Below are 22,500 nucleotides of genomic sequence, written 5' to 3'. Positions count from 1 at the left end.
AATCAAATCAAATCAAATCAAATGTTATTTGTCACATACACATGGTTAGCAGATGTTAATGCGAGTGTAGCGAAATGCTTGTGCTTCTAGTTCCGACAATGCAGTAATAACAAGTAATCTAACTAACAATTCCAAAACTACTGTCTTGTACACAGTGTAAGGGGATAAAGAATATGTACATAAGGATATATGAATGAGTGATGGTACAGAGCAGCATAGGCAAGATACAGTAGATGGTATCGGGTACAGTATGTACAAATGAGATGAGTATGTAAACAAAGTGGCATAGTATAGTATAAAGTGGCTAGTGATACATGTATTACATAAGGATACCGTCGATGATATAGAGTACAGTATATACGTATGCGTATGAGATGAATAATGTAGGGTAAGTAACATTTATATAAGGTAGCATTGTTTAAAGTGGCTAGTGATATATTTACATCATTTCCCATCAATTCCCATTATTAAAGTGGCTGGAGTTGAGTCAGTGTCAGTGTGTTGGCAGCAGCCACTCAGTGTTAGTGGTGGCTGTTTAACAGTCTGATGGCCTTGAGATAGAAGCTGTTTTTCAGTCTCTCGGTCCCAGCTTTGATGCACCTGTACTGACCTCGCCTTCTGGATGATAGCGGGGTGAACAGGCAGTGGCTCGGGTGGTTGATGTCCTTGATGATCTTTATGGCCTTCCTGTGACATCGGGTGGTGTAGGTGTCCTGGAGGGCAGGTAGTTTGCCCCCGGTGATGCGTTGTGCAGACCTCACTACCCTCTGGAGAGCCTTACGGTTGAGGGCGGTGCAGTTGCCATACCAGGCGGTGATACAGCCCGCCAGGATGCTCTCGATTGTGCATCTGTAGAAGTTTGTGAGTGCTTTTGGTGACAAGCCGAATTTCTTCAGCCTCCTGAGGTTGAAGAGGCGCTGCTGCGCCTTCTTCACGATGCTGTCTGTGTGAGTGGACCAATTCAGTTTGTCTGTGATGTGTATGCCGAGGAACTTAAAACTTGCTACCCTCTCCACTACTGTTCCATCGATGTGGATAGGGGGGTGTTCCCTCTGCTGTTTCCTGAAGTCCACAATCATCTCCTTAGTTTTGTTGACGTTGAGTGTGAGGTTGTTTTCCTGACACCACACTCCGAGGGCCCTCACCTCCTCCCTGTAGGCCGTCTCATCGTTGTTGGTAATCAAGCCTACCACTGTTGTGTCGTCCGCAAACTTGATGATTGAGTTGGAGGCGTGCGTGGCCACGCAGTCGTGGGTGAACAGGGAGTACAGGAGAGGGCTCAGAACGCAACCTTGTGGGGCCCCAGTGTTGAGGATCAGCGGGGAGGAGATGTTGTTGCCTACCCTCACCACCTGGGGGCGGCCCGTCAGGAAGTCCAGTACCCAGTTGCACAGGGCGGGGTCGAGACCCAGGGTCTCGAGCTTGATGACGAGCTTGGAGGGTACTATGGTGTTGAATGCCGAGCTGTAGTCGATGAACAGCATTCTCACATAGGTATTCCTCTTGTCCAGATGGGTTATGGCAGTGTGCAGTGTGGTTGAGATTGCATCGTCTGTGGACCTATTTGGGCGGTAAGCAAATTGGAGTGGGTCTAGGGTGTCAGGTAGGGTGGAGGTGATATGGTCCTTGACTAGTCTCTCAAAGCACTTCATGATGACGGATGTGAGTGCTACGGGGCGGTAGTCATTTAGCTCAGTTACCTTAGCTTTCTTGGGAACAGGAACAATGGTGGCCCTCTTGAAGCATGTGGGAACAGCAGACTGGTATAGGGATTGATTGAATATGTCCGTAAACACACCGGCCAGCTGGTCTGCGCATGCTCTGAGGGCGCGGCTGGGGATGCCATCTGGGCCTGCAGCCTTGCGAGGGTTAACACGTTTAAATGTCTTACTCACCTCGGCTGCAGTGAAGGAGAGACCGCATGTTTTCGTTGCAGCCCGTGTCAGTGGCACTGTATTGTCCTCAAAGCGGGCAAAAAAGTTATTTAGTCTGCCTGGGAGCAAGACATCCTGGTCCGTGACTGGGCTGGGTTTCTTCCTGTAGTCCGTGATTGACTGTAGACCCTGCCACATGCCTCTTGTGTCTGAGCCGTTGAATTGAGATTCTACTTTGTCTCTGTACTGGCGCTTAGCTTGTTTGATAGCCTTGCGGAGGGAATAGCTGCACTGTTTGTATTCGGTCATGTTATCTGTCTCCATGCTGGGTAATGTCCCTGCTCCTAGACTCTCTCTCTACATGCTGGGTAACGTCCCTGCTCCTAGACTCTCTCTCTCCATGCTGGGTAATGTCCCTGATCCTAGACTCTCTCTCTCCATGCTGGGTAATGTCCCTGCTCCTAGACTCTCTGTCTCCATGCTGGGTAATGTCCCTGCTCCTAGACTCTCTCTCTACATGCTGGGTAACATCCCTGCTCCTAGACTCTCTCTCTCCATGCTGGGTAATGTCCCTGCTCCTAGACTCTCTCTCTCCATGCTGGGTAATGTCCCTGCTCCTAGACTCTCTCTCTCCATGCTGGGTAATGTCCCTGCTCCTAGACTCTCTCTCTCCATGCTGGGTAATGTCCCTGCTCCTAGACTCTCTCTCTCCATGCTGGGTAACGTCCTGATCCTCTTTTTCTTGTTGTGGTCATGTAGGTATGCGTATCCTGGTGACTCTGCTCCTAGACACTCTCCCCATGCTGGGTAATGTCCTGCTCCTCTGTTTCTTCGTCTTCTTCATCTTCGGCATCGTCGGCGTGCAGCTGTGGGCGGGGCTACTGAGAAACAGGTGCTTCATGGGAGAAGACTTCAGAACGTCTCTCTCTCTCTCTCTCTCTCTCTCTCTCTCTCTCTCTCTCTCTCTCTCTCTCTCTGTCTCTCTCTCTCTCTCTCTCTCTGTCTCTCTCTCTCTCTCTCTCTGTCTCTCTCTCTCTCTGTCTGTCTCTCTCTCTCTCTGTCTCTCTCTGTCTGTCTCTCTCTCTCCCTCTCTCTGTCTCTCTCTCTCCCTCTCTCTGTCTCTCTCTCTCTCTCTCTCTCTCTATCTCTCTCTCTCTCTCTCTCTCTGTCTCAGTCTGTGTCGTCCAGGGGGTAGTGTGTATAACGTGATGTGAGGTGACAGTTAGCTGTTGCCCGTAGCGATGGCCTTTCTGACGGTGACAACGTGTAAACTGCACATCTCACCCACGTACTGACACAACACAACAGCGCTGCACACACACACTCGGACAGATGTGCACACACAGACGAGTGTGTGTGTGTGTGGATTAAATCAGTGGCTTAAGAGAGAGCAGTAGATAGATGCCAGGCCTACACACATTCACACACACACACACACACACACACGAAAACGGGGATGAAAGTTTACAACACAGAGCGGAACTTCCAGATTCTCTCAGTCAGGAAGCTTTCCAGAACATGTCCTACCGTTTGATTTAATGGAACAAAGTGTCCCGTGTGTGTGTGTGTGTGTGTGTGTGTGTGTGTGTGTGTGTGTGTGTGTGTGTGTGTGTGTGCGTGCGTGCGTGCGTGCGTGAGAACCTGGCGTTCGCTGGCTAATATCACTCTTAAGCCACTGACCGACTCAACACACTCTCTCTTTGTCTTCCTATGTAGTCTCTATACCCTCTGTCTTCCTATGTAGGCTCTATAGCCTCTGTCTCCCTATATTGGCTCTATAATCTCTGTCTTCCTATGTAGGCTCTATAACCTCTGTATGTCTATGTAGTCTCTATAACCTCTGTCTCCCTATATAGGCTCTATAGCCTCTGTCTCCCTATATAGGCTCTATAAACTCTGTCTTCCTATGTAGTCTCCATAACCTCTGTCTTCCTATATAGGCTCTATAACATCTGTATGTCTATGTAGTCTCTATAACCTCTGTCTCCCTATATAGTCTCTATAACCTCTGTCTCCCTATATAGGCTCTATAAACTCTGTCTTCCTATGTAGTCTCCATAACCTCTGTCTTCCTATATAGGCTCTATAACATCTGTCTTCCTATATAGGCTCTATAACATCTGTATGTCTATGTAGTCTCTATAACCTCTGTCTCCCTATATAGGCTCTATAGCCTCTGTCTCCCTATATAGGCTCTATAAACTCTGTCTTCCTATGTAGTCTCCATAACCTCTGTCTTCCTATATAGGCTCTATAACCTCTGTATGTCTATGTAGTCTCTATAACCTCTTTCTTCCTATATAGGTTCTATAACCTCTGTATGTCTATGTAGTCTCTATAATCTCTGTCTTCCTATGTAGGCTCTATAACCTCTGTATGTCTATGTAGTCTCTATAATCTCTGTCTTCCTATGTAGGCTCTATAACCTGTCATTGAGTGTGTACTACCAGCCGGAGGAGAGCGAGGAGGACCCCTTCATCTGCTCAGCAATTCGGGAGAACGGAATGTTGCGTTGCCATGACGTCCCGCCCTACAGCGAGGGAGGGGCCGAGTGCTCGCTGCCCGCGCCCTCTCTTGGCGGGGAAGGCGGGGCCAGAGACGGCTGTGTGAACTGGAACCAGTACTATAACGTCTGTCGGCCCGGCAACGTCAACCCTCACAAAGGAGCGGTGAACTTTGACAACATAGCCTACGCATGGATAGCCATATTCCAGGTAGGACTGTACACACACAGCATAGCCTAGCATAGCCTAGCATTGATAGCCATCTTCCAGGTAGGACTGTACACACACAGCATAGCCTACGCATGGATAGCCATATTCCAGGTAGGACTGTACACACACAGCATAGCCTAGCATAGCCTAGCATTGATAGCCATAATCCAGCTAGGACTGTACACACACAGCATAGCCTAGCATGGATAGCCATCTTCCAGGTAGGACTGTACACACACAGCATAGCCTAGCATAGCCTAGCATTGATAGCCATATTCCAGCTAGGACTGTACACACACAGCATAGCCTAGCATGGATAGCCATCTTCCAGGTAGGACTGTACACACACAGCATAACCTAGCATAGCCTAGCATGGATAGCCAACTTCCAGGTAGGACTGTACACACACAGCATAACCTAGCATAGCCTAGCATGGATAGCCAACTTCCAGGTAGGACTGTACACACACAGCATAACCTAGCATAGCCTAGCATGGATAGCCAACTTCCAGGTAGGACTGTACACACACAGCATAGCCTAGCATGGATAGCCAACTTCCAGGTAGGACTGTACACACACAGCATAGCCTAGCATAGCCTAGCATGGGTAACCTCATCACTCAGAGCCAGGTATATATATATTTTTTAATATTTTTTATTTCACCTTTATTTAACCAGGTAGGCTAGTTGAGAACAAGTTCTCATTTGCAACTGCGACCTGGCCAAGATAAAGCATAGCAGTGTGAACAGACAATACAGAGTTACACATGGAGTAAACAATTAACAAGTCAATAACACAGTAGAAAAAAAGAGAGTCTATATACATATACCCAGCTATAGCCTAACATGAGTAACCTCATCACTCAGAGGCAGGTATATACCCAGCTATAGAGTAGCATGGATAACCTCACCACTCAGAGCCAGGTAAAAACCCAGCCTAGCATGGATAATCTCATCACTCAGAGCCAGGTATATACCCAGCTATAGCCTAGCATGGATAACCTCATCACTCAGAGCCAGGTAAATACCCAGCTATAGCCTAGCATGGGTAACCTCATCTCAGAGGCAGGTATATACCCAGCTATAGAGTAGCATGGATAACCTCACCAATCAGAGCCAGGTATATACCCAGCTATGGCCTAGCATGGATAACCTCATCACTCAGAGCAAGGTATATACCCAGCTATAGCCTAGCATGGATAATCTCATCACTCAGAGCCAGGTATATACCCAGTCTAGCATGGGTAACCTCATCACTCAGAGCCAGGTATATACCCAGCTATAGCATGGATAACCTCATCACTCAGAGCCAGGTATATACTCAGGTATAGCCTAGCATGGATAACCTCATCACTCAGAGCCAGGTATATACCCAGCTATAGCCTAGCATGGGTAACCTCATCACTCAGAGCCAAGTATATACCCAGTCTAGCATGGGTAACCTCATCACTCAGAGCTAGGTATATACCCAGCTGTAGCCTAGCATGGGTAACCTCATCACTCAGAGCCAGGTATATACCCAGTCTAGCATGGGTAACCTCATCACTCAGAGCCAGGTATATACCCAGCTATAGCATGGATAACCTCATCACCCAGAGCTAGGTATATACCCAGCTGTAGCCTAGCATGGATAGCCTCATCACTCAGAGCCAGGTATATACCCAGCTATAGCCTAGCATGGGTAACCTCATCACTCAGAGCCAGGTATATACCCAGCTATAGCCTAGCATGGGTAACCTCATCACTCAGAGCCAAGTATATACCCAGTCTAGCATGGGTAACCTCATCACTCAGAGCTAGGTATATACCCAGCTGTAGCCTAGCATGGGTAACCTCATCACTCAGAGCCAGGTATATACCCAGTCTAGCATGGGTAACCTCATCACTCAGAGCCAGGTATATACCCAGCTATAGCATGGATAACCTCATCACCCAGAGCTAGGTATATACCCAGCTGTAGCCTAGCATGGATAGCCTCATCACTCAGAGCCAGGTATATACCCAGCTATAGCCTAGCATGGGTAACCTCATCACTCAGTGCCAGGTATATACCCAGCCTAGCATGGATAACCTCATCACTCAGAGCCAGGTATATACCCAGCTATAGCCTAACATGGATAACCTCATCACTCAGAGGCAGGTATATACCCAGCCTAGCATGGGTAACCTCATCGATCAGAGCCAGGTAAATACCCAGCTATTGCATGGGTAACCTCATCACTCAGAGCCAGGTAAATACCCAGCTACATCCTAGCATGGATAACCTCATCACTCAGAGCCAGGTATATACCCAGCTATAGCATGGGTAACCTCATCACTCAGAGCCAGGTATATACCCAGCTATAGCATGGGTAACCTCATCACTCAGAGCCAGGCTATATGGGTAACCTCATCACCAGAGCCTATAGCTATAGCATGGGTAACCTCATCACTCAGAGCCATGTCAGAGCCATATACCCAGCATGGGTAACCTCATATAGCCTAGCATGGGTAACCTCATCACTCAGAGCCATGTATATACCCAGCTATAGCATGGGTAACCTCATCACTCAGAGCCAGGTATATACCCAGCTATAGCATGGGTAACCTCATCACTCAGAGCCAGGTATATACCCAGCTATAGCATGGGTAACCTCATCACTCAGAGCCAGAGTGATGTATATACCCAGCTATAGCCTAGCATGGGTAACCTCATCACTCAGAGGCAGGTATATACCCAGCTATAGCATGGATAACCTCATCACTCAGAGCCAGGTATATACCCAGCTATAGCCTAGCATGGGTAACCTCATCACTCAGAGCCAAATATATACCCAGTCTAGCATGGGTAACCTCATCACCCAGAGCTAGGTATATACCCAGCTGTAGCCTAGCATGGATAACCTCATCACTCAGAGCCAGGTATATACCCAGCTATAGCCTAGCATGGGTAACCTCATCACTCAGAGCCAGGTATATACCCAGCTATAGCCTAGCATGGGTAACCTCATCACTCAGAGCCAGGTATATACCCAGCTATAGCATGGATAGCCTCATCACTCAGAGCCAGGTATATACCCAGCTATAGCCTAGCATGGGTAACCTCATCACTCAGTGCCAGGTATATACCCAGCCTAGCATGGATAACCTCATCACTCAGAGCCAGGTATATACCCAGCTATAGCCTAACATGGATAACCTCATCACTCAGAGGCAGGTATATACCCAGCCTAGCATGGGTAACCTCAGAGCCAGGTATATACCCAGCTATAGCCTAGCATGGGTAACCTCATCACTCAGTATATACCCAGCTATAGCATGGGTAACCTCATCACTCAGAGCCAGCCAGGTATATACCCACCCAGCTCAGAGGCAGGTATATATAGCCTAGCATCTAGCATGGGTAACCTCATCACCCAGAGCTAGGGTAACCTCATCACTCAGAGCCAGGTATATACCCAGCAGGTATATACCCAGCTATAGCCTAGCAGTCTATACCCAGCCTAATATGGATAACCTCATCACTCAGAGCCAGGTATATACCCAGCTATAGAGCTAGGTATATACCCAGCATGGCATGGGTAACCTCATCATAGCCAGGTATATCATCATCCTAGCATGGATAACCTCATCACTCAGAGCCAGGTATATACCCAGCTATAGCCTAGCATGGGTAACCTCATCACTCAGAGCCAAATATATACCCAGTCTAGCATGGGTAACCTCATCACCCAGAGCTAGGTATATACCCAGCTGTAGCCTAGCATGGATAACCTCATCACTCAGAGCCAGGTATATACCCAGCTATAGCCTAGCATGGGTAACCTCATCACTCAGAGCCAGGTATATACCCAGCTATAGCCTAGCATGGGTAACCTCATCACTCAGAGCCAGGTATATACCCAGCTATAGCATGGATAGCCTCATCACTCAGAGCCAGGTATATACCCAGCTATAGCCTAGCATGGGTAACCTCATCACTCAGTGCCAGGTATATACCCAGCCTAGCATGGATAACCTCATCACTCAGAGCCAGGTATATACCCAGCTATAGCCTAACATGGATAACCTCATCACTCAGAGGCAGGTATATACCCAGCCTAGCATGGGTAACCTCATCGATCAGAGCCAGGTAAATACCCAGCTATTGCATGGGTAACCTCATCACTCAGAGCCAGGTAAATACCCAGCTACATCCTAGCATGGATAACCTCATCACTCAGAGCCAGGTATATACCCAGCTATAGCATGGGTAACCTCATCACTCAGAGCCAGGTATATACCCAGCTATAGCATGGGTAACCTCATCACTCAGAGCCAGGTAAATATCCAGCTATAGCCTAGCATGGGTAACCTCATCACTCAGAGCCATGTATATACCCAGCTATAGCATGGGTAACCTCATCACTCAGAGCCAGGTATATACCCAGCTATAGCATGGGTAACCTCATCACTCAGAGCCAGGTATATACCCAGCTATAGCCTAGCATGGGTAACCTCATCACTCAGAGCCAGGTATATACCCAGCTATAGCCTAGCATGGGTAACCTCATCACTCAGAGCCAGGTATATACCCAGCTATAGCATGGATAACCTCATCACTCAGAGCCAGGTATATACCCAGCTATAGCCTAGCATGGGTAACCTCATCACTCAGAGCCAAATATATACCCAGTCTAGCATGGGTAACCTCATCACTCAGAGCTAGGTATATACCCAGCTATAGCCTAGCATGGGTAACCTCATCACTCAGAGCCAGGTATATACCCAGCTATACCCAGTAACCTCATCACTCAGAGCCAGGTATATACCCAGCTATAGCATGCCAGGTATATACCCAGCTATAGCCTAGCATGGGTCATCACTCAGAGCCAGGGTATATACCCAGTCTAGCATGGGTAACCTCATCACTCAGAGCCAGGTATATACCCAGCTATAGCATGGATAACCTCATCACCCAGAGCTCAGAGCCAGGTATATACCCAGCTATAGCCTAGCATCACCCAGAGCTAGGTATATACCCAGCTATAGCCTAGCATGGGTAACCTCATCACTCAGAGCCAGGTATATACCCAGCTATAGCATGGATAACCTCATCACTCAGAGCCAGGTATATACCCAGCTATAGCCTAGCATGGGTAACCTCATCACTCAGAGCCAAATATATACCCAGTCTAGCATGGGTAACCTCATCACTCAGAGCCAGGTATATACCCAGCTATAGCCTAGCATGGGTAACCTCATCACTCAGAGCCAGGTATATACCCAGCTATAGCCTAGCATGGGTAACCTCATCACTCAGAGCCAAGTATATACCCAGTCTAGCATGGGTAACCTCATCACTCAGAGCCAGGTATATACCCAGCTATAGCATGGGTAACCTCATCACTCAGAGCCAGAGTGATGTATATACCCAGCTATAGCCTAGCATGGGTAACCTCATCACTCAGAGGCAGGTATATACCCAGCTATAGCATGGATAACCTCATCACTCAGAGCCAGGTATATACCCAGCTATAGCCTAGCATGGGTAACCTCATCACTCAGAGCCAAATATATACCCAGTCTAGCATGGGTAACCTCATCACCCAGAGCTAGGTATATACCCAGCTGTAGCCTAGCATGGATAACCTCATCACTCAGAGCCAGGTATATACCCAGCTATAGCCTAGCATGGGTAACCTCATCACTCAGAGCCAGGTATATACCCAGCTATAGCCTAGCATGGGTAACCTCATCACTCAGAGCCAGGTATATACCCAGCTATAGCATGGATAACCTCATCACTCAGAGCCAGGTATATACCCAGCTATAGCCTAGCATGGGTAACCTCATCACTCAGAGCCAAATATATACCCAGTCTAGCATGGGTAACCTCATCACTCAGAGCTAGGTATATACCCAGCTGTAGCCTAGCATGGGTAACCTCATCACTCAGAGCCAGGTATATACCCAGTCTAGCATGGATAACCTCATCACCCAGAGCTAGGTATATACCCAGCTGTAGCCTAGCATGGATAACCTCATCACCCAGAGCTAGGTATATACCCAGCTGTAGCCTAGCATGGATAACCTCATCACTCAGAGCCAGGTATATACCCAGCTATAGCCTAGCATGGGTAACCTCATCACTCAGAGCCAGGTATATACCCAGCTATAGCCTAGCATGGGTAGCCTCATCACTCAGAGCCAGGTATATACCCAGCTATAGCCTAGCATGGGTAACCTCATCACTCAGTGCCAGGTATATACCCAGCCTAATATGGATAACCTCATCACTCAGAGCCAGGTATATACCCAGCTATAGCCTAACATGGATAACCTCATCACTCAGAGACAGGTATATACCCAGCTATAGCCTAGCATGGATAACCTCATCACTCAGAGGCAGGTATATACCCAGCTATAGCATGGGTAACCTCATCACTCAGAGCCAGGTATATACCCAGCTATAGCATGGGTAACCTCATCACTCAGAGCCAGAGTGATGTATATACCCAGCTATAGCCTAGCATGGGTAACCTCATCACTCAGAGGCAGGTATATACCCAGCTATAGCATGGATAACCTCATCACTCAGAGCCAGGTATATACCCAGCTATAGCCTAGCATGGGTAACCTCATCACTCAGAGCCAAATATATACCCAGTCTAGCATGGGTAACCTCATCACCCAGAGCTAGGTATATACCCAGCTGTAGCCTAGCATGGATAACCTCATCACTCAGAGCCAGGTATATACCCAGCTATAGCCTAGCATGGGTAACCTCATCACTCAGAGCCAGGTATATACCCAGCTATAGCCTAGCATGGGTAACCTCATCACTCAGAGCCAGGTATATACCCAGCTATAGCCTAGCATGGGTAACCTCATCACTCAGTGCCAGGTATATACCCAGCCTAATATGGATAACCTCATCACTCAGAGCCAGGTATATACCCAGCTATAGCCTAACATGGATAACCTCATCACTCAGAGACAGGTATATACCCAGCTATAGCCTAGCATGGATAACCTCATCACTCAGAGGCAGGTATATACCCAGCTATTGCATGGGTAACCTCATCACTCAGAGCCAGGTATATACCCAGCTATAGCATGGGTAACCTCATCACTCAGAGCCAGGTATATACCCAGCTAAACTATGGGTAACCTCATCACTCAGAGCCAGGTAAATACCCAGCTACATCCTAGCATGGATAACCTCATCACTCAGAGCCAGGTATATACCCAGCTATAGCATGGGTAACCTCATCACTCAGAGCCAGGTAAATACCCAGCTATAGCATGGGTAACCTCATCACTCAGAGCCAGGTATATACCCAGCTATAGCATGGGTAACCTCATCACTCAGAGCCAGGTATATACCCAGCTACATCCTAGCATGGATAACCTCATCACTCAGAGCCAGGTATATACCCAGCTATAGCATGGGTAACCTCATCACTCAGAGCCAGGTATATACCCAACTATAGCATGGGTAACCTCATCACTCAGAGCCAGGTATATACCCAGCTATAGCATGGGTAACCTCATCACTCAGAGCCAGGTATATACCCAGCTACATCCTAGCATGGATAACCTCATCACTCAGAGCCAGGTATATACCCAGCTATAGCATGGGTAACCTCATCACTCAGAGCCAGGTATATACCCAGCTATAGCATGGGTAACCTTATCACTCAGAGCCAGGTATATACCCAGCTATAGCATGGGTAACTTCATCACTCAGAGCCAGGTATATACCCAGCTATAGCATGGGTAACCTTATCACTCAGAGCCAGGTATATACCCAGCTATAGCATGGGTAACCTCATCACTCAGAGCCAGGTATATACCCAGCTATAGCATGGGTAACCTTATCACTCAGAGCCAGGTATATACCCAGCTACATCCTAGCATGGATAACCTCATCACTCAGAGCCAGGTATATACCCAGCTTCATCCTAGCATGGATAACCTCATCACTCAGAGCCAGGTATATACCCAGCTACATCCTAGCATGGATAACCTCATCACTCAGAGCCAGGTATATACCCAGCTATAGCATGGGTAACCTCATCACTCAGAGCCAGGTATATACCCAACTATAGCCTAGCATGGGTAACCTCATCACTCAGAGCCAGGTATATACCCAGCTATAGCATGGGTAACCTCATCACTCAGAGCCAGGTATATACCCAGCTATAGCATGGGTAACCTCATCACTCAGAGCCAGGTATATACCCAGCTACATCCTAGCATGGATAACCTCATCACTCAGAGCCAGGTATATACCCAGCTATAGCATGGGTAACCTCATCACTCAGAGCCAGGTATATACCCAGCTACATCCTAGCATGGATAACCTCATCACTCAGAGCCAGGTATATACCCAGCTATAGCATGGGTAACCTTATCACTCAGAGCCAGGTATATACCCAGCTACATCCTAGCATGGATAACCTCATCACTCAGAGCCAGGTAAATACCCAGCTATAGCCTAGCATGGATAACCTCATCACTCAGAGCCAGGTATATACCCAGCTACATCCTAGCATGGATAACCTCATCACTCAGAGCCAGGTATATACCCAGCTACATCCTAGCATGGATAACCTCATCACTCAGAGCCAGGTAAATACCCAGCTATAGCATGGATAACCTCATCACTCAGAGCCAGGTATATACCCAGCATAGTTTCAGAAGACCTGCAGCTGACCTACTGGAACTCTGTATTCAGGGTTGCATTTGTGCGTGTGTGTGTGCGTGTGTGTGTGTGTGTGTGTGTGTGTGTGTGCGTGTGTGTGTGTGTGTGTGTGTGTGTGTGTGTGTGTGCGTGCGTGTGTGTGTTTGTGTGTGTGTTTGTGTGTGTGCTCGGTCATCCTAAAGGACATGGCAGCAACTTCTGTTAATCTGGTGCAGAGAGTCGTTTCAACGAGGATAAGGGGGGTTGAGGTGTGACTGAAGGGGTTGTTTTAACAGGGATAAGGGGGGTTGAGGAGTGACTGAAGGGGTTGTTTCAACAGGGATAAGGGGGGTTGAGGAGTGACTGAAGGGGTTGTTTCAACAGGGATAAGGGGGGTTGAGGTGTGACTGAAGGGGTTGTTTCAACAGGGATAAGGGGGGTTGAGGAGTGACTGAAGGGGTTGTTTCAACAGGGATAAGGGGGGTTGAGGAGTGACTGAAGGGGTTGTTTCAACAGGGATAAGGGGGGTTGAGGTGTGACTGAAGGGGTTGTTTCAACAGGGATAAGGGGGGTTGAGGAGTGACTGAAGGGGTTGTTACAACAGGGATAAGGGGGGTTGAGGAGTGACTGAAGGGGTTGATTCAACGAGGATAAGGGGCGTTGAGGAGTGACTGCAGGGGTCGTTTCAACAGGGATAAGGGAGGTTGAGGAGTGACTGCAGGGGTCGTTTCAACAGGGATAAGGGGGGTTGAGGAGTGACTGAAGGGATCATTTCAACAGGGATAAGGGGGGTTGAGGAGTGACTGAAGGGGTTGTTTCAACAGGGATAAGGGGGGTTGAGGAGTGACTGCAGGGGTCGTTTCAACAGGGATAAGGGGGGTTGAAGTGTGACTGCAGGAGTCGTTTCAACAGGGATAAGGGGGGTTGAGGAGTGACTGAAGGGGTTGTTTCAACAGGGATAAGGGGGGTTGAGGAGTGACTGAAGGGGTCATTTCAACAGGGATAAGGGGGGTTGAGGAGTGACTGCAGGGGTCATTTCAACAGGGATAAAGGGGGTTGAGGAGTGACTGAAGGGATCATTTCAACAGGGATAAAGGGGGTTGAGGAGTGACTGAAGGGATCATTTCAACAGGGATAAAGGGGGTTGAGGAGTGACTGAAGGGATCATTTCAACAGGGATAAGGGGGGTTGAGGAGTGACTGAAGGGATCATTTCAACAGGGATAAGGGGGGTTGAGGAGTGACTGCAGGGGTCGTTTCAACAGGGATAAAGGGGGTTGAGGAGTGACTGAAGGGGTCATTTCAACAGGGATAAGGGGGGTTGAGGAGTGACTGAAGGGGTCATTTCAACAGGGATAAGGGGGGTTGAGGAGTGACTGAAGGGGTTGTTTCAACAGGGATAAGGGGGGTTGAGGAGTGACTGCAGGGGTCGTTTCAACAGGGATAAGGGGGGTTGAGGAGTGACTGCATGCTGTATGCTACCTTGCAATTGGCTCATTCATCCCCCCTCCTCTCCCCTGTAACTATTCCCCAGGTCTTTGTTGCAAATGAAAACATGTTCTCAGTCAACTTACCTGGTAACATAAGGGTTAAATAAAATATATGTTCCTGTGGTCTGTGTATTAGCAGGTCTGCTGAGTACTGCTTTCATGTCTCTATAACAATCCCCATCCTCTCTCTGTCTCTTTGTGTGTCTCTCTCTCTCCCCTTCCCTCTAACTCCCCCTCTCTCTCTCTGTGTCTCTCTCTATCTCTCTCTCTCTCTCTCTGTCGCTCTCTCTGTCTCTCTGTCTCTCTCTCTCTCTCTCTCTCCTCTCTCTCTCTTTCTCTCTCTCCTTCTCTCTCTCTCTTTCTCTCCCTCCTTCTCTCTCTCTCTCTTTCTCTCTCTCTTTCTCTCTCTCCTCTCTCTCTCTCTCTTCCCCCTCTCTCTCTCTCCCTCTCTCTCTCTCTCTCTCTCTCTCCTATCTCTCTTTCTCTCTCTCCTCTCTCTCTCTCTCTCTCTTCCCCATCTCTCTCTCTCTCTGTCTCTCTCTCTCTCACCCTCTCTCTCTCTCTCTCTCTCTCTCTCACCCTCTCTCTCTCTCTCTCTCTCTCCTCTCTCTCTCTTTCTCTCTTTCTCCCTCTCTTTCTCTCTCTCCTTCTCTCTCTCTCTCTTTCTCTCTCTCTCTCTTTCTCTCTCTCCTCTCTCCCCTCCCTCTCCCTCCCCCTCTCTCTCTCTTTCTCTCTCTCCCCCCCTCTCTCTCTCTCTCTCCCTCTCTCTCTCTCTCTCTCTCTCCCCTCCCTCTCCCTCTCCCTCTCCCTCCCCCTCTCTCTAGGTGATAACCCTGGAAGGCTGGGTGGACATCATGTACTACGTTATGGATGCTCACTCCTTCTACAATTTTATATATTTTATATTCCTCATCATAGTGAGTATATATATATTTTATATTCCTCATCATAGTGAGTATATATATATTTTATATTCCTCATCATAGTGAGTATATATATATTTTATATTCCTCATCATAGTGAGTGTATATATAATTATTTTTTATACTGCTCATTATAGGTAGTAGTGATATATATGTGTTATACTGCTCGGCTATAGCCCTGTGGACATTTCATCTCTCCTAGTTGATGCCTAGGCTTTAGTTCAGCAGGCTAATACAGAGGACTTGGGTTCAACCCCAGCCGTCTGTCCTTCTCCTCTCCTTCTGCAGCTCGGCGGTGACCTAGTTTCTCTACAGCACTTTGAAGTAGGGTGGAGGAGGAAGAGGGTGCTTGTCAGGCAGAGTCTGAATCACACAGACGCCTATACAGAGTACAGTATAGAATCAGACAGACACTGATACACAGTACAGTATAGAATCAGAGTACAGTATAGAATCAGACAGACACTGATACAGAGTACAGTATAGAATCAGACAGACACTGATACAGAGTACAGTATAGAATCAGAGTTCAGTATAGAATCAGAGTACAGTGTAGAATCAGAGTACAGTATAGAATCAGAGTACAGTGTAGAATCAAACAGACACTGATACAGAGTACAGTATAGAATCAGAGTACAGTATAGAATCAGAGTACAGTATAGAATCAGAGTACAGTATAGAATCAGACAGACACTGATACAGAGTACAGTATAGAATCAGACAGACACTGATACAGAGTACAGTATAGAATCAGAGTACAGTATAGAATCAGAGTACAGTATAGAATCAGAGTTCAGTACAGAATCAGAGTACAGTATAGAATCAGACAGACACTGATACAGAGTACAGTATAGAATCAGAGTACAGTATAGAATCAGAGTACAGTATAGAATCAAAGTACAATATAGAATCAGAGATCAGTATAGAATCAGGGTACAGTATAGAATCAGGGTACAGTATAGAATCAGACAGACACTGACACAGAGTACAGTATAGAATCAGAGTACAGTATAGAATCAGAGTTCAGTATAGAATCAGACAGACACTGACACAGAGTACAGTATGGAATCAGAGTACAGTATAGAATCAGACAGACACTGACACAGAGTACAGTATAGAATCAGACAGACACTGACACAGAGTACAGTATAGAATCAGAGTACAGTATAGAATCAGACAGACACTGACACAGAGTACAGTATAGAATCAGAGTACAGTATAGAATCAGAGTGCAGTATAGAATCAGAGATCAGTATAGAATCAGAGTACAGTATAGAATCAGAGATCAGTATAGAATCAGAGTACAGTATAGAATCAGGGTACAGTATAGAATCAGAGTACAGTATAGAATCAGACAGACACTGATACACAGTACAGTATAGAATCAGACAGACACTGATACACAGTACAGTATAGAATCAGAGTACAGTATAGAATCAGAGTACAGTATAGAATCAGAGATCAGTATAGAATCAGAGTACAGTATATAATCAGAGATCAGTATAGAATCAGAGTACAGTATAGAATCAGAGTACAGTATAGAATCAGACAGACACTCACACAGAGATCAGTATAGAATCAGAGTACAGTATAGAATCAGAGTACAGTATAGAATCAGAGATCAGTATAGAATCAGAGTATAGTATAGAATCAGAGATCAGTGTAGAATCAGAGATCAGTATAGAATCAGAGTACAGTATAGAATCAGAGTACAGTATCTTCTTCTTCGTGGATTGTATATGCCGGTTGTCAACCAACTTTAAGTTGCTCTACCACCACCATCTGGACTGGAGTGTGAACCTCAGTCCATCTTTCAATCACCCACGTGGGAATATGCTCCTAAACACCAAAATGAGGGGATGGGAGAGGTGGGACTTGCAGCGCGTCACAAACAGAACCAAGTTGTATTTTAGCGCCTCGTTGACCCACGCAAGCAGTAAATGAAACGATTTAATATCATGTATTTGTACCTTCTTTTTTTTCAATGCGAGCGCTAGTCTGCAGAGTGAGTCAGTCATTTCTGTCAAATTAACACAGTTCCTTACGTCATCCAACGCGAGCGTTACGCGCTAGTCTGCAGACTGAGTCAGTCATTTCTGTCAAATTAACACAGTTCCTTACGTCATCCAACTGCCTGGTTTCAGTGATATAAAACCTTCAATTTTACTAAATGACGGAATGGGCCTTTAATAATGACCTGAAACTCTGTGACGGCTACTGGTTGTCCCACACTCTGTGTGTATGTTTCTGCTTGGCCCTGTGTCGGTGGGTTTTCCGATTTATGATTAGTGAAGTACGTCTCGCTGTAGTAGTTTTCCCAACGTCTTTACTCTCTCTAACTCTGTGTGCGTTCTTGGTCGTCCATCCCTCCCTCCCTCCCTCCCTCCCTCCCTCCCTCCCTCCCTCCCTCCCTCCCTCCCTCCCTCTCTCCATCTCTCTCTCTCTCTCTCCCTCCCTCCCTATCTCCCTCCCTCCCTACCTCCCTCCCTCACTCCCTCTCTCTCTTTCTCCCTCACTCCTTCCTTCCCTCCTTCCTTCCTTCCCTCCCTCCCTCCCTCCCTCCCTCCCTCCCTCCCTCCCTCCCTCCCTCCCTCCCTCCCTCCCTCCCTCCCTCTCTCTCTCTCCGTCTCTCTCCCTCCCTCCCTCCCTCCCGCCCTCCCTCACTCTCACTCTCCCTCCCTCCCTCCCTCCCTCCCTCTCTTCGTCAGGTGGGCTCTTTCTTCATGATCAACCTGTGCCTGGTAGTCATAGCGACCCAGTTTGCGGAGACGAAGCAGCGTGAGAACGCGTTGATGCGCGAGCAGCGAGCGCGTTACATGTCCAACGACAGTACTCTGGCCAGCTACAGCGAACCGGGATCCTGCTACGAAGAGATGCTGAGATACGTTTCACACCTCTACCGTAAACTGACCCGACGACTACAACGCATGTACACAACCTGGCACAGGTAGGACGACGACGACGACAAATTCATTATTATTATTTCTAAACTTATTTTTGAAAGTCTTTTTCAGTTTTTTAAATATGTATTTACACAACTACCTATTATATACAGAGACTTCGGAAAGTATTCAAACCCCTTGAATTTTTACACATTTTGTTTAAATTACAGCCTTATTATAATTTTTTTTTTTTTTTTTTAAATCTGTCTACACACAATACCCCATAATGACATCAAGGAATTGTCTGTAGAGCTCCGAGACAGGATTGTGTCAATGCACAGATCTGGGGAAGGGTACCAAAACATTTCTGCAGCATTGCAGGTCCCCAAGAACACAGTGGCCTCCATCATTCTTAAATGGAAGAAGTTTGGAACCACCAAGACTCTTCCTAGAGCTGGCCGCAGCACTCCACCTCGCTGCCCGGCCAAACTGAGCAATCGGGGGAGAAGGGCCTTGGTCAGGGAGGTGACCAAGAACCCGATGGCCACTCTGACAGAGCTCCAGAGATCCTCTGTGGAGATGGGAGAACTTTCCAGAAGGACAACCATCTCTGCAGCACTCCACCAATCAGGCCTTTATGGTAGAGTGGCCAGACGGAAGCCACTCCTCAGTAAAAGGCACATGACAGCCCTCTTGGAGTTTGCCAAAAGGCACCTAAAGGACTCTCAGACCACGAGAATCAAGATTCTCTGGTCTGATGAAACCAAGATTGAACTATATGGCCTGAATGCCAAGCGTCATGTCTGGAGGAAACCTGGCACCATGGTGGTGGCAGAATCATGCTGTGGGGATGTTTTTCAGCGGCAGGGAGAGGCAAAAATGAACGGAGCACAGAGACATCCTTGATGAAAACCCCTTCCAACAGGACAACTACCCTAAGCACTTAGCCAAGAAAACACAAGAGTGGCTTTGGAACAAGTTTCTGAATGTCCTTGAGTGGCCCGTACTTGAACCCAATCTAACATCTCTGGAGAAACCTGAAAATAGCTTAGCAGCAACTCTCCCCATCTAACCTGACAGAGTTTGAGAGGATCTGCTAGGGAAGAATGGGAGAAACTCCCCAAATACAGGTGTGCCAAGATTGCAGCATCATACCCAAGAAGACTTGTGTCTGTAATCGCTGCCAAAGGTGCTTCAACAAAGTCCTGAGTAAAGGGTCTGAATACTTATGGAAACGTTTTTAGTTTTTATAAATTAGCAAAAATGTCTAAAAACATGTTTTTGCTTTGTCATTATGTGGTATTGTGATGTCATTATGGGGTATTGTGATATCATTATGGTTATTGTGATGTCATTATGGGGTATTGTGATATCATTATGGGTATTGTGATGTCATTATGGGGTATTGTGATGTCGTTATGGGGTATTGTGATGTCATTATGGGGTATTGTGATGTCATTATGGGATATGGTGATGTCATTATGGGGTATTGTGTGTATATTGATGAGGGGGGAAAAAACAATTTCATCAACTTTAGAAAAAGGCTGTAACGTAACAAATTATGGAATAAGTCAAGTGGTCTGAATACTGAAGGCGCTGTATAACTTCCTGTTCTAGCTGACTCGTTGTAAAAGTGAATAAAGCCCAGGATAAGTTCAACTTCCTGTTCTAGCTGACTCGTTGTAAAAGTGAATAAAGGCCAGGATAAGTTCAACTTCCTGTTCTTGCTGACTCATTGTAAAAGTGAATAAAGCCCAGGATGAGTTCAACTTCCTGTTCTAGCTGACTCGTTATAGTGAATAAAACCCAGGATAAGTTCAACTTCCTGTTCTAGCTCACTCGTTGTAGTGAATAAAGCCCAGGATAAATTCAACTTCCTGTTCTAGCTGACTCGTTATAGTGAACAAAGCCCAGGATAAATTCAACTTCCTGTTCTAGCTGACTCGTTATAGTGAACAAAGCCCAGGATAAGTTCAACTTCCTGTTCTAGCTGACTCGTTATAGTGAACAAAGCCCAGGATAAGTTCAACTTCCTGTTGTAAAAGTGAATAAAGTTGTATTTGTCCTGCTTCCTGTTTACTGATTACATGTGCGTCAGTAAGCGTCGTAAGAAGGTGAACCCTAACGGAGGAGGAAGTGGTCCGGGGGTCGGCCGCAGAACGTCCGGAAACGCCCCCTGGCTCCGCCCCGTACACAACCTGCTGCAGCATCACCAGCGCCACCACTGTCGGCACAGCAACGGAGGACACACCCCCGTAGCAACAGGTTCGTAGACTATCACTAGCCACTTTAAACAATGCTACCTTATATAATGTTACTTACCCTACATTATTAATCTCATATGCATACTGTACTCTATATCATCGACTGTATCCTTATGTAATACATGTATCACTAGCCACTTTAAACTATGCCACTTTGTTTACATACTCATCTCATATGTATATACTGTACTCGATACCATCTACTGTATCTTGCCTATGCTGCTCTGTACCATCACTCATTCATATATCTTTATGTACATATTCTTTATCCCCTTACACTGTGTACAAGACAGTAGTTTTGGAATTGTTAGTTAGATTACTTGTTATTACTGCATTGTCGGAACTAGAAGCACAAGCATTTCGCTACACTCGCATTAACATCTGCTAACCATGTGTATGTGACAAATAAAATTTGATTTGATTTGATTTGAAATTTGATTTGATTTGATTTTAGACCAGTAAACAAACAAACTGTGCAGTCAGACGTCAGGTGTGTTGTTAAATACCAATACCGGGCGTTGTGAGATCTGGCGTTTGCTGCAAAGTTGTCGGGGGAGCAACACGACCAGATTATTGTTGTCGGGGTACAAACGTGGCCGTGTGCAATACAGAGGGAATATGGACGTGGATCTTCACTAAGAGATTATACTACGGTGTTGTGGAATAGGACTGTGGTGGTGTGGAATAGGACTGTGGATTATACTACAAGGTGTGGAATAGGACTGTGGTGGTGTGGAATAGGACTGTGGATTATACTACAAGGTGTGGAATAGGACTGTGGTGGTGTGGAATAGGACTGTGGATTATACTACAAGGTGTGGAATAGGACTGTGGTGGTGTGGAATAGGACTGTGGATTATACTACAAGGTGTGGAATAGGGCTGTAGATTATACTATGGTGGAATAGGGCTGTGGATTATACTACGGTGGAATAGGACTGTGGATTATACTACGGTGGTGTGGAATAGGACTGTAGATTATACTACGGTGGAATAGGACTGTGGATTATACTACGATGGAATAGGACTGTGGATTATACTATGGTGGAATAGGACTGTGGATTATACTACGGTGGAATAAGACTGTGGATTATACTACGGTGGAATAGGGCTGTGGATTATACTACGGTGATGTGGAATAGGACTGTGGATTATACTACGGTGGAATAGGACTGTAGATTATACTACGGTGGTGTGGAATAGGACTGTGGATTATACTACAGTGGAATAGGACTGTAGATTATACTATGGTGGTGTGGAATAGGACTGTGGATTATACTATGGTGGAATAGGACTGTGGATTATACTATGGTGGAATAGGACTGTAGATTATACTACGGTGGTGTGGAATAGGACTGTGGATTATACTACGGTGGAATAGGACTGTAGATTATACTATGGTGGTGTGGAATAGGACTGTGGATTATAGTACGGTGGAATAGGACTGTGGATTATACTATGGTGGAATAGGGCTGTGGATTATACTACGGTGGAATAGGACTGTAGATTATACTATGGTGGTGTGGAATAGGACTGTGGATTATACTACGGTGGAATAGGACTGTGGATTATACTATGATGGAATAGGACTGTAGATTATACTACGGTGGTGTGGAATAGGACTGTGGATTATACTACAGTGGAATAGGACTGTAGATTATACTATGGTGGTGTGGAATAGGACTGTGGATTATACTACGGTGGAATAG

At 46.6% G+C, this 22,500-nt stretch overlaps 1 protein-coding gene across 1 annotated transcript in view; it reads left to right on the top strand.

Moving 5' to 3' along the window:
• LOC139422368 (voltage-dependent T-type calcium channel subunit alpha-1H-like) overlaps positions 1-22,500 on the top strand; it is a 108,135-nt gene that overhangs the window by 18,026 nt on the left and 67,609 nt on the right. Inside the window, 5 exon segments of the mRNA XM_071173572.1 lie at positions 2,634-2,793; positions 4,291-4,588; positions 15,548-15,640; positions 18,355-18,593; positions 20,627-20,826. Coding sequence (XP_071029673.1) covers positions 2,634-2,793; positions 4,291-4,588; positions 15,548-15,640; positions 18,355-18,593; positions 20,627-20,826 — 990 coding nt within the window.

Source organism: Oncorhynchus clarkii, chromosome 12 (assembly GCF_045791955.1).
Source record: "Oncorhynchus clarkii lewisi isolate Uvic-CL-2024 chromosome 12, UVic_Ocla_1.0, whole genome shotgun sequence".
Taxonomy (NCBI): domain Eukaryota; kingdom Metazoa; phylum Chordata; class Actinopteri; order Salmoniformes; family Salmonidae; genus Oncorhynchus; species Oncorhynchus clarkii.
The sequence above is the reverse complement of the archived record's forward strand: the minus strand, read 5'-3'. Positions and strand labels throughout refer to the sequence as shown.